Source organism: Gnatocerus cornutus, chromosome 5 (genome assembly GCF_029298725.1).
Source record: "Gnatocerus cornutus isolate USDA-ARS CGAHR chromosome 5, icGnaCorn1.1, whole genome shotgun sequence".
Classification (NCBI taxonomy): Eukaryota; Metazoa; Arthropoda; class Insecta; order Coleoptera; family Tenebrionidae; genus Gnatocerus; species Gnatocerus cornutus.
Window position 1 is genome coordinate 20,000,001 of NC_142237.1, and position 13,374 is coordinate 20,013,374.

Sequence of the window (13,374 nt, forward strand, 5' to 3'; positions counted from 1 at the left end):
AAGCTCGTTCGTGTCGACGCGATTTCCTAGTTATCATGTGTTTAGTGTTTTTCTTTTAAACTGTGTTTTGTTTGGCGACAATGATTAATCCTTTCATGGACAGTGGCCACCACCACCTGGCATCTTATGGAATTAAGATGAGTCCAGGTCATAACGGTGGCGGCGCTCCACACCAGAACCCGGCGACGGCGATGACGGGTGGTGAACAGAATCATTTCGCTAATTATGGGCACATGGGACATTTGAATCATACAGGTTATGCCACTCGCGACTTTATCCTCCGAAGGGAGCACCATGAGTTCCCGACGGGACAAACTGCTCCGAGTGAACCAGTGCTTTTTCACCACCACGGAGACCACCAGCATCATTTGCCTCATCATCAGATGTTGTATTCGCGCACGGACCCTCATGCGTATCATCAAAACCATCATCAGTACCTCAACCCCCACATGCCCATGCCGCCGCATCCCGGCAATATGCACGTGGGAGCGTTCTTTAGATATGCCCGCCAACCTATTAAACAGGAGATGCAGTGTCTGTGGGTGGACGGCGATCAACCGCCACCGAGGAAGATCTGCGGAAAACATTTCACAAGCATGCACGAGATTGTCACGCATTTGACCGTCGAACACGTCGGAGGACCCGAATGCACCACGCATGCTTGCTTCTGGCAGAACTGTTCGAGGAACGGAAGACCGTTCAAAGCGAAATATAAATTGGTCAATCATATCAGGGTGCACACGGGGGAGAAGCCCTTTCCGTGCCCGTTTCCTGGCTGTGGAAAAGTCTTCGCGAGGAGCGAGAATCTCAAGATTCACAAACGGACACATACAGGTAAGAAGAGAGAAAAAGAAACGTTTTTACCGGCTAAACTATGATAAAACATTCTTCGGGTCTTTTAAAAAACAAAGAAAACACACACTTTTTGACGCTTTAAACAAATTTGTTGGGATTTAGATGCACACATTAAAATTTAGATAGATTCGAGAAAAATCAAGCCACGGTTATCTAAAAATGTTTATAAATAATAAGATCAATAAAACTGAGGCTACGTTGCGACCGTCCTTCTGCTTTCACGTGTCCGACGGCAAGCATGCCTGAGCAGGTAAACTCAACTCAAGTGTTATTATTTTTGTTTGTAAAGTTAATGTTGTTTGACTGTGATATAGTCATATACAGAGTGTTTTGATATCAAATTCTTGCATTATTATCATAAACACCAACTATTCTTCAGTTGTTCCAAAGATACCTATACGTTTCTATTGTTACCTCACACCACAGAATAAAATTACTGGCAGTTATACTCATGATATAGGGTGTTCGTTTTAACGGATATGAACCGGCTGAAACAGTCAGTTTTGGCCCTAACGGCGGACTATCTACATGTTTATTTACTTAAAAAAACAACTTTCTGCTCTAATAAGATAAGTTACGTAAAATTTTCTAAAATAAAGTGAATTATTTCAAAGAATTTGACTACCTACGTAAAGAGAAAATTTCAAATCTTTTTATGGCTGAAACAAAGAACATTTTTCGTTAAAAGTTTGAAATTATTCAGCAGTCGCCTCCAAAAAAGCAATTTTTTACCGACTTTCTGACACGGCTGAAAGAAAAAGAGCCCGAAAACATAAATTGTCTCTTAAAACCTGCGTTTTCGGTAGGCGTGTTGGCCGAACGAAATTCACAATAGACACTGTCGACTCTTTTCTTGGAAAGGTCCTTTTGTGTTCTGGACAGTTCCATAGAAAAACGATTAAGAAATATGCGGACAGAACGACGGTTATTAATCTTAAATTAAAGGAATTGCATAAGACGACAGAAAAGCAAGAATTTGTCGATTCGGTTCTCATCGTCCGGTGAATTATCGAGGATCAACGTCAACGCGACGATTATAACGATATTCATTAGGCGTAATCTTAAGGTTTATTCACTCGAGATGTACGCAGCCTTTGACCTTGACGGTTTTACGGCCGTTTTTTCAGAAAACGAGTTGGTAGGGGGAAATTCTGGTTTCAGTGTAAAGAATCGAAGAAAAGTTTGTTGCAGCGGTCGAAAATCGAGTCGGAATTTTCACCCATCTTGTGGTCAGACGCCAATGGGTCTGTTTACAATCCGGTCATAAATCCATCTCCCGTCTTCTAGTAATTTACGACCCTTTCCTGGTACTCCCCGTAATCCCGAAATCACTCACAATCTTTGATATTAACACGTCAGTATCTGGGACAAATTTCCGCCATTTTTCATCGAGGCACCACCATCAATATTCCATTTGAATCCGAGTTTTAATTAAGAAAAAGCTCCAGCATCGACAAAGACAAATTAATTTCGGTTTCCATCGGCCGTATCTTATTGGGAGCCATCAACATTGAACGAAAAAACTCTCCGTGTAATTTTTCGAGTTTGTTAAGCTATAAATTAATTACGAAAACGAATTATGGGCGTTTCTGATGGGTTGTAATATTTCAATGAGCGAACTGGATGCCACGAAGGCGGATCTCGTAATCACCTGGAGGCCCTCAGTAGCAGTCCCATTAAAATCCACCATCATGGTAATTAGACCATCGATCATCGAGGGTTGTATTTTGACGGGCGAACCGAACGTATTGTCGATGAGAGCACATGTGCGGACTCTTGACAATGTGTTAAATACGCACAGATTGCTCTTGAGGGGCGAAAACGACTAATCGACGACTATTTGATTGATTTCTCGAGTGACAAAAATTCTTTCAATTTCTTTTGTTATTTTCTCAAGTACGAATTCTCATTTCTAGATTTTAGATGGTCATAAATTTAACGTACGCACATCGGCCAATCATCGTAAAATTGTGTTTTATCCCAGTCAATTCTTACGGCACCTTTCTCATTAGCACCGCATCCCATTTTCTGGTCGAGCAAGCAAAGCATCAACCGATCCATTGATTAAAAATCGGAACATGAGCGTCTGGTGCCTGAAAAAAGAGCTGGGAGTTTCTGCGAACGTCCTGAATGGTATATCATAGAATGACGTAAGCATCCAGCTCGACACAATCGTATCCGCCATTTTGCCCGGTGCAGGAGACATGTGAAACGATCGATGCGCTTCGGGGGTCGTTCCTAAAGGGAAACAAACCCTATATCGACTCGATTCACCCTTCTAATTCAATCTTGATTCATTTGTCTTCATCGCGTTTTACTCGTTCTTAATTGCTCCGACCGTTTGTTGGGTTGTTTATTGCGATCGGTAATGAGATAGATGGCTTGTAAAACGGCGCAAATTATCCCCTTTAATCCCAATAAGAAATTCGGGAAAAACGACGCCCAAAAACGGGTTCGTTTCCAGCGACCATTTTGGAAAAGTTGATTTCAAAACACGAACTTCCGATGCTGATGTCACGGGTTTTCTGTATACCCGGCTTTCGCGTTTTTATGGATTTTGAGGGATAGGCGACTGCGATAACGAACTTGGAAATGGACGGTTTTTCGTTATGAATTCAATTATGGAAATTTCACGCTGGGTTTATTTTAGACTTTTAGCCAGAATTAATTCATAGCTTACTAATTTGATTTCAAAATTATCTTCTTAAACAACTAAAATTGGGTTAATTAACTTAAAGCAGCAATAAGCAGAACGCAGCAAATAAAATTTGATTTAATAAATATTAGCGACTGGCAAAATTTATATATTTTTGATTATGACACTAGACATTTCAGTAACATCTTCTTAAACGTAATTTTTATTGGATCATTCCACTTCATCTTAAATCAAAAAAACATGTAGGTAGGGGAGAGGGGGGCATAGTGGGGTATCGGGGCAACACTGCTGCTGCTCAAATCAAACGCCGTGAAAAAAGTCGAATAGCATGTTTTGATTGGTTGTCAGTTGACCTTGTGTGTTTTATAAAACAAAGTGTGAAAACCTATATGTTTTATAAAACAAAATGTGAAATTCAGTGTTTTTGTTAAAAAATTTGCGAACTTAAGGAGCAAGTTTTTTTAAAATTTAGTCATACACATGTAGTGGCTAAAAATAATGAACCTACTCATTTATGTGCAATAAGCGTTGATGACTTTAAAATGTTACTTTTTCTAAGTATGTCCTACACAGTTATTCAAAAATTTGATTGTCCCATAGGGTACCCCACTTTACCCCTATATGCGGGGCAAATCCCATTTTTCAAAATAATGCTCACATGTCGTAAGTTCTTTATTGTAATAAAAAAAAGTACAACAAAAATCATTCGCAATGCATTAGTCTATGATATTTAGCAAAAAATTATTGTTAATTCCTATTATTTTAGGATGCGTGACTAATTGATTGTTACGTTCCCCACTATGCCCCCCTCTCCCCTACTTATAAAAAAATCATTCTCAGTTGGCTTTGAAATTTCAAGTCACGTCTTTACTTGAAGAAACAGTCTTTTGTTTCTGTCAAATAATTTGACGTCAAACTGGAAATTTTGTGAAAATTTTAATGAAAGATTAATTTAAATTAGTCGCAACATTCATTTTTTGCTTTTTAAATTTTGCTTCTTATCTAATAACCTTAAAATTGGCAGCTGTCAAAGTTGCAATTAACGACACGGCGTGGAATTCCAAAGGTAACTGAGGATTTATTTATTTGATCTCTCGATATTAATTTTATTTTTATAATTTTTATTTTGGCGTTTCTGAGAATTTACACTGTCTAGATTTGAAACTATTCTACTGTAGAAATTCTGAACATGTCTGAAATGTACACTTACGGTTATGAAATTTTGGGCAATGTCAGCATTAATGACATTATAGATACGTGTGAAATGATCTTTATGTGCCATTTGAAAAATCAATTGTTGATAGGTATCTAAAGCCGCGACCAGAATCATATCACGCAACATTTTAGTTTTGTGAATTTGCTTATAACGTCAAATAAAAGGAAATTGGAAATCTAATGAATTTTATCAAATTTCGTTTTGGGCAACCGACAGCGAAGTCTGCTTGTCAACGGATTTTCCAGACTAGATCATTATTACACAAGAATTTCAAAATTTCATTTCTATAATTCAGTAAATTATAAAAACAAAACAATTGCCACGATTACGTGCCAACATTGTTTTTATTATATTTTATTCGTTTTAATGACAGTCATAAAACCATCTTGCCCTCACCACTAATTGAATAAAACCATCCATAAACATATTTCATCCTCAATCGTCAATAATGAAAATCGCTTAAAATTTATGACAAACACACTCTATATATTTCCATTTTTTACGATCCCACCGTCTCGTAAAAATATAGGGTGGTAATGAAATAGTACTCGCTTAATAAAATCAACGGAGCATAAAGCATGAATAACTATGTTTATACAACAGTCCTAACAAACAGTAATTACGACCCCTAAATGAAGTAATTCAGTTTTCCCAGAGCAATCCACACTCAAACATGGCACCCCATTATGTACAATATCCCATTCTCCAGAAGGTATAATCGATCCGTAAATCTGGAGCAACGACGCGACGCAACGAGGATAATTCCTTTCTTTGTCTGTGACCATCTGGATAGGGCAGGATAATTTTATGAAAATCAAAAGTTATTTATGTGTCTAGTGTTGTAAGATTGAAACTAGTGTGGTTTCTCCTGTTAAAACCGCATTATTTTCGTGTTAAACGCCCGAAAGAACGAACCTCTCGAAGCACCCTTGTGACCGCACCCCTCCGAAAAAGCAATATTTGAATAGATTTTTATTTCCGCCACGAAACTCACACATAATGAGTGTATTATTCAGATTACACCGAGTTGGCTGCGGCTGTTTGCCGACGTTCGGTTTTTGTTAACAAAACGCACTCGAAAGCACGGCCTACTAACAAATATTTACCTGGGTTTGTGAATGGCGGTAGCACTAGATTATCCGAGCTTAGTACACTTGAGTTTTTCGAGTGAATTTCGTGTCGTCTTTTTACACTTTCGGGCGGCCTTATTGTGACGTTTTCGGCTCTGATTTTCGAGAAATGGCAATTAGGAGAGTGACGTCCACGACTGGCAGCTGTCAGTCGCTTGAGATTAGACTAATATTATTGCAACATCAATGGATTGGATATATCGGTTTACAACATCTGTTTTAAGCGAGATATAAAGCTAAACAGAAGAAGACGATGGGAAGGATAATAAGTTTAATAATAGACAGTTGAACCGACATACAACGATTTAAATTAGATTCTTTAATTGTGGATCGCCGAGATTAACATTATGACAAGCAAAAAACTACTTGAATAATGGATGCCACGTCAAAATATTTCGGAGGATTTTTCACTCTTTCGTTACCTAAATAACTGCCTCGGATGTAAGCGACAAAATTTCTTATTGGTTCCTTCTCACCCCTCCGCGACATTGCTGATTTATGATCCAATCATTTCCTTGATTGTTTCCTCAGCTCATTGTGCTGTCAGCTGTCGAAACTCGTGAATCCGTTTCCGGTTTGTAGACCATCTTCTCTTTGTTTCGTCCATAATTGACAAATCCTCAGGCAGAAAATCAAACCGCACCATCGTAACTTGATATATTTGAGAACGTCGCGGTTAACGTCCGCCCTCTCTCCTTAACAATTCCCATAGAAAATCGGACAAAGAAGTATTTTTTTTAAATACAGTATCGCGATTCTTTAAAACGCCTGTATCCGCTTCATTCGCGCGGATGATACGGCCCTGAGACTGTGATCGTTCCAGATTAGCTACGTAACCATTGTATATTTATATGGGGTTGTGCTGGGACACATAATGGCGGATTAAGCTCCTATCAAACGTAATCTCTTTATTTTAAATGCGCATTGAAGAAGGGCTTGATACTGTTTCTGGTTGGACGAAAACGACAGCTGCCATGCAACAGAACTTGAATTCATGGAATTTAATTTGGTGAAACACGATGTACTGGCAATCAGAAAGTATGACGAGGAAATTGTTTAATTGTTTAAGATAAAGATCAGAGATGACGGACAAGAACAAATAAATTGGTTTCGTGGGGCGATCGATTGCTAGAAACTCTACATTTTTTAACGTCGGTGGTCTGGAAAATATATCGCGTAGGCACAATCGAAAAATTGAAAAACTTGTCCGTTTTCGTTGAGATTGAAGCGATGATAAAGAAACATAAAAGGAAGAGACGATTACCAAACGTTTTTACATGGAAAGTGATTGACGTTTCTACGCTTAAATAAATAAAAATGTTGATTGCAAGTTATGGCGAAAGTATGAATCGATCCGGCAAAAATTATGATTTATGATTGAAGGAATGCATTTAATTATTAATAGAATGCAAGGAGAAGAGAACCGCGGATTTTTCAGATCCGGATGACCGAAATTTATCGCAATTTTTCGCAGTTTTTACTAATGTGACAGCAAATTTCACAAAGTGGAAAGAAGGATAAAAAAGATTATATTAAATATTTGTAATGTGGAAATTTGATATCTTGAAACCTAAAACTTTCAACTTCAAAATCTCATGAAGAGGCTCCGTCAAAGTTTAACAAATTGCACGTTTAAAACTTGTACAACATGTAAGCGCGACAAATGTTGAATTTTACCGATTAACAGCAAACGGCAAACTTTCATGGTCGACTACGATGATCTAAACACTTAGCTACGGTCACTTGATTCGTTCAACCTCTTATTCCTTTGACTTAACAAACTAGAAATCAAATTTTATTTCTATTTTTCAACCCAACTCGTCATTGGTAAAATGCAAATTTTTGCGTACAGGTGCGGTTGACGCATGTTTGCATAATCGTGAAAGTACAACATGTCAATTTCTTTCTTGCTCGTGTTTTACAATATTAGAATTTCTAATGAGGTTAAGTTCGTGCAAATTTACGTGTTTTCGAACATCATTACGTTTAATTAATTGTTTATTATTTCCTGTCGTAACTTTGGGCTGACTGTCCACCCGGCGCCCATCGTTTACTTTATTTACATTCGTCTCGAGTCGCTGGATTAATAAGCATAAAAAAATTAATAAAAGAATTTTAATTATCTGATACCTGAAGCCGATTAAAATTCCACAAATTACTATCAAATCTGAGCGTCATCCGACGGACGCGGAGATTTCCAACGCGAAAAATACGGAAGCTCATTCATCATCGTCACACCAAACAAAACACGTGTTCGAAAACGGCAAATTTGTTGCGCTATCAGTGACAGATTTCAATACGATTTGCACACAATGCACGATTCAATCCGAGATTCCAATATTCAAATTAGGAAAAATGTTAATAGGGTTAAAGATTAAGTCGAGACAAGGCGGTCGCAGACGGTTAACGAACTAATTTCATCAATTGTGGGTTTTCGGAGATTGTAAATCATTCCACTGATAAGAAAGGAAAAAAACAAGGTGAGAAATAAATTAAAAAATCGTGAGATCTGTTCAAAATTGGGGACCATAAAATCAGATGCCCACTCGCAAAAAAGCGTAAAATTACGGCTTCAAAGGCTAAAAGGAGCTCATAAATAATCGATATATTTCACGGAAACTGCGTCCATTAATTGTGAAATTTGCAATTTATTATCGGAATGCATAATGCAAGTATCACACAAAAGGAAATGTGCAAATAAAGACGGGACATAAATACAACGACGAAAAGAAAGGTATTTCGGGTGGGATTTCGACAAATGGACAAGTGCAAAAGATGAAAAGTTTCATAATGTGCCAAGTGGGCGCAAAAGTGGAAAAAACAAACTTTCTCTGATTTTTTTTTTGATTTGAAGATTTGTAAAGGAGAAAAGGAAGAGACTATTAATTTCAAATCAAGTTCCCATATTTCTCTTGGAGGCGCGGATATTTCGTAAAATAAATGTCACCCCACCTGTTGTATTAATCTCAGGAGCTCATAATATCACTTTCAAAATAAAACAAGCTCGACTCTGGTAAAGAAAATTCATATAAAACCTCTGACAGCATCATCCGATACAATCTAAACGTCTATACTACGCGACCTCCAACATTTTTTCCTTCTCCCTGTAGGATTTACAACGTCCCGTCGCAATTAATTAAACTTTTATTATTTGTGCACCCGGTATCATGTCCGTGCCACAATTAGACAACACCGCATGTCCAATTCTTTATCCAAGTGGGCGCGTTTTCTGGTAGCACTGTTCGTATCAAATTTCACCAGAAGAAACCAAAAACTTACCTGACTACCCTAAACAGATCAATGGACAAGATTACGTAAAGAATGTGCTTGCGTGGGTGTACCGTGGGTATAATTTAACCTCAATTGAAGACGGTCACGTGACGATTTTTTGTTAGGTTAGGTTACAACGTCCATAAAACTATAAAGTTAATTTACACGCTCGGACTTTTTTTGGAACCGGGCAATAAAAGACGACGAGAGTCTTTGGAGAGCTATTTATTTATATTTACAGTGCCAATATAAAAGTGACAATTGTATGAAAGGTGGCAGCACGGATTGCTACGGTGACAATAGGACAACCTAAAATAAAATATAAAACTTGTCATATGAACAACGGTTTGATAAATAGCTCTTTATAGTCGGGGATGGTCGGAGTTGAACACTTGGGGTTGCCCAAGTTTTGAGAAAGAGGGAATAGGACGACGGGGGGAAAATCACTACTTCTGGTTTAGGGATTTTAGGCTAACCGTATCACTGGCACACAAAGACGACGAACGATGCAAATTAATGTGATCTAGGCGGCTTTGAAACGGCATTAGAACATTTTTTTTATTTTTTAGAACCAACCAAAGAAAATGAACATGAAGTGTTGCATGTAATTTGGTAGCAATAAAAAACAATCGAAAAACGATACCGGGAATAACATATCAGTCATCGCCTGCTAATTTTTTTTAACGATGGCTTGGCGCCAAATTTAAATCACCTCATTGTTAGATAATACTCTGCGCAATGTTGTTCCCACGTAGTTAATAATGGTAATCTCTTTGAACAACTTTCTTGTCTAGAAATCCAATTGCATTTACACGATTTATTTGAGAAGAAAATTGACAGCCGTACTTCATAACAGTCTGCGAACGTATTCTGTGTTTCAGCGTTGTTTTATTTTTCTAGAACATGTAAACGTATAATTAGTCTATTTGTTTATTCAGAAACCCGCGCGCACTTCTGGATAATTTTTCGCGTCTATTTTTATGTTCCCATTGGATTTTTTCTCTTAAATCAGCTCCGAGTGACAAGAACAAGATTTTCGTTTTCTCATCGCCTTCTAAGCACACAATGGCGTGTTTAAATAACAAAGTGTGATGTTGCCGTCATATTTTACCGTGTTGTATGGATTAAAAACGGCGTTGCTCGTACCTGTTTAATATTCAAATTTTATGAGAGTGTCGTACATCACCGATGACTGTTGGAAATTAAGAGCTGGGAGTTTTACATCGTCCGTAATGACGATGGTTAATTCTAATTTGTTGATTAAGAAAAAAGGACGACGCTTTTTAGTTGAAATATAAGCTCATGCTTTTCTTTTCTTGGAGATTGTGGCTAATTGATCGGTGCTTATCGCTCCAAATGCAGGGAAACCTGCAAAGGACATAAAAAAATCTTCCTATCGGAATTATTTACCAATTTCGCGCCGTCGCTCTCAAATATAATAAAGGCCCATCAATTCAACGTGTGCCCGATCCACAATAGCCTCATTATTCCCATACGTCTTCTATTATCCGGCAGTCATTTGTCACGATCGTACAGTGCCAACGAGCCTCGTCATCCCAACGTTCTTTTTCCCGAATTTTCGCAGACGGATCTTCGAATTAATCACACGTGACACTTTGAACAGGTAGCGCCAAACATCTCGTTCGATATATCTTTATTAAAAGTCGTCCAACAAAAAGGAGATTATCTCGATGCCTGCGTCACCTGGAAGACTTTTCCTAGATCGGCTTAGTGAGTTTGATTTATTTGCGGTGGAAATTTCACACGAGATGGCCCGCGGCTGGGACGGCACGCATTCCACGGGGGTGGCGGAGAGGAGGGTGCGTGACCTGCGACCCGGTTTGACCCCCGCTTGTCTGCTTTATGTGCTACGATAACTCAGATGAGTTTCGACCATTTTCGGGACGAGGCGATGGTATGAGATGGGAACGAATAAACGATGCATAAAGTAAGGTTTGACGTGGGTTTTGAGCTTTCTCATGGTGGAATGTGAACATTCGAACGAGTTATTAACACTAATTAACTGCTGGCTAAAGCTTTCGAGTGCTTGCGCTCCTGCGCAACTTCAACCACCAAGAATCTGGAAAGCTGTCCATGCTGAACGTACCGATTTTGATCACACGACGGTTTCTAATGAATAATAAAGTTGCGAGTGGTCAAAAGCCCAAGACCACATCAAACTGGTTTGATGTTTTTTCTTGCACATCCTGGAAGCGAGTACCATTGATATGAAAATAGATGAACACTTCCACGTCTCTTTGAATTCGTAACGGAAATCGTTTTGAAATCGTTGTTGCCACACACTTGTCGTGGACATAATTTACACCTATTTAAATGCATAATTTGTGTCACAACACGTTCTGAAACATCTGCCGTTATCTCCTACTTCTAAGTTCGCACTGTTCTGATATCTCAGCAATTAATTATCGAAAAATTATAATGAAATATTCCGTCCCGGCACCTGTTGGCTTGAAATTACACAATTTATGATGTTCGTCTATTCTTCAATTGTTCAAAAACGAACAAATAATTTCGAAAAAGCGTCTTCAAGGCTAGCAACTTTTCTATGCAGTTGTCTGTACCTTATTTCACCGAGCGAGCTTTACACAGTCCTTTACACCTGTTATCCCAGACAGGAACCGAAGAACTTGATTTACAACAGCACTGGCGTTTTAAATGGAGTCAAACGCAATAAAGAGCCGCCACCAAATTCGATTTCCCGCATAAAATCAGAGAAATATTTCGCCATTTGTCTAGTCATCTTCTGAACCATTAATAACAAAGTCCTGTTTACTTTATCAAAATTTCACGTGTGATTTCCATAATTCTGCCTCTTTGAAACTAATCTTGTGCAGGTAAAAGGCAAGAGAACGGCTCGTTTATCAAATTTCGTTCGCTTCAGCGAACTCTTGGAAAATTCGTGAATAATGGAGTGAAAAAAGGAAATTTACGAACTGGTGTGAAGAGGGCAACTTGACATGTGAAGAAGTTGCGGTTTACCTGCAGTCGTTTACACGTGTTTTCGAAGGATGACAAATCGATAAGACCCGATTTTTTTCACCCCACCGCATTATTTTAACTGTAGATTAAACGTTCTTTTTCTTCCAGGTGAGAAGCCTTTCAAGTGTGAATACGAGGGCTGCGATCGACGTTTCGCAAACTCTTCGGATCGGAAGAAACACTCCCATGTCCACACCTCCGACAAACCCTACAACTGTCGCGTTTCTGGCTGCGACAAGTCCTACACGCATCCTTCATCCCTTCGCAAACACATGAAAGTCCATGGTTGCTCCGGCCGTTCTCCACCTCATTACGACAGCGACGGCGAAGAGTCGAATTCTTCGTCCGCCGGAAGCATCTCCGTCGCTGCTAGTCCTCAAGTCTCCGCTCCACAAGTACCCGGTAGTACGGCTTTAAGCGAGTGGTACGTGGCGTGTCAACCAGCGCCACCTGTCACGCCGGACCCACTAGGGGGGTTAGGACATTTTGGCAATTTGCACCACAGTGGCGCCGCCACTGCCTATTGACAGTGATAATTGTTTATTTTGTATATATGAAGCGCGGAGACGGGACTTCCGGGAGTGGCCTGCAGGATCACATTTTTATTTCAGCACCCCTGTGGAATAAAGCTGCACGTACACCAACACTATACCTAATATACACACGTGGTTATTTATTTACATTTCTAAATTTAAAGCGACGAGGTCAAGGTCTGGAAGTCCCGTTCTAAATATTTTTAAATTTGACTGTGAATAATTTAATGTTTTATTGGTTGCGTGCAATTATTTATATACAGTTGCTAAATTCTCTACGATGAGTTCCGTCTACAGGCCTGTTTACACCAACCTGAGATTCCGCCGAAAACTAATACGAAATGATATCGTTTTACTGCACAGTACTAGGATACATTTTGGATCGATTTTTCGACGAAATTTTAGCTAGTGTGCGACGGCTCTAACACGTAAGTTCTTATGATAAGCGTATGTGTATATTTGTAAAAATTTTATTATTGATACCTAATTGTAGGACCACTGTATAAAGAAATTTATTGTAAATATATCTCATCAGGGATCTCTGTATATCGAAAGTTTATTATAACTTGAATTTATTGAAAATAAATTTGACTGATGATGTATAAAGACGAGTTTTACTGAAAATCCCCAAATTTGAACAAAATGCAGTGACGTTAATTTATTGTGCATTTTCTTTAAATCCACTTATAATAAATCTCGACAAAGACCACCATT

General features: G+C 38.7%; 2 protein-coding genes across 2 annotated transcripts in view; one reads left to right on the top strand and one right to left on the bottom strand.

Moving 5' to 3' along the window:
• Window positions 1-13,266, top strand: part of opa (Zic family member odd paired) — a 13,343-nt gene extending 77 nt beyond the window's left edge. The window contains exons 1-2 of the mRNA XM_088037337.1: window positions 1-834; window positions 12,236-13,266. The exon at window positions 1-834 is cut by the window's left edge and continues 77 nt beyond it. Coding sequence (XP_087893463.1) covers window positions 81-834; window positions 12,236-12,654 — 1,173 coding nt within the window. The 5' untranslated portion in view covers window positions 1-80 and the 3' untranslated portion in view covers window positions 12,655-13,266. The remainder of the gene's footprint in view (window positions 835-12,235) is intronic.
• LOC148175576 (pickpocket protein 28-like) overlaps window positions 1-13,374 on the bottom strand; it is a 43,068-nt gene that overhangs the window by 17,349 nt on the left and 12,345 nt on the right. The window lies entirely within an intron of this gene.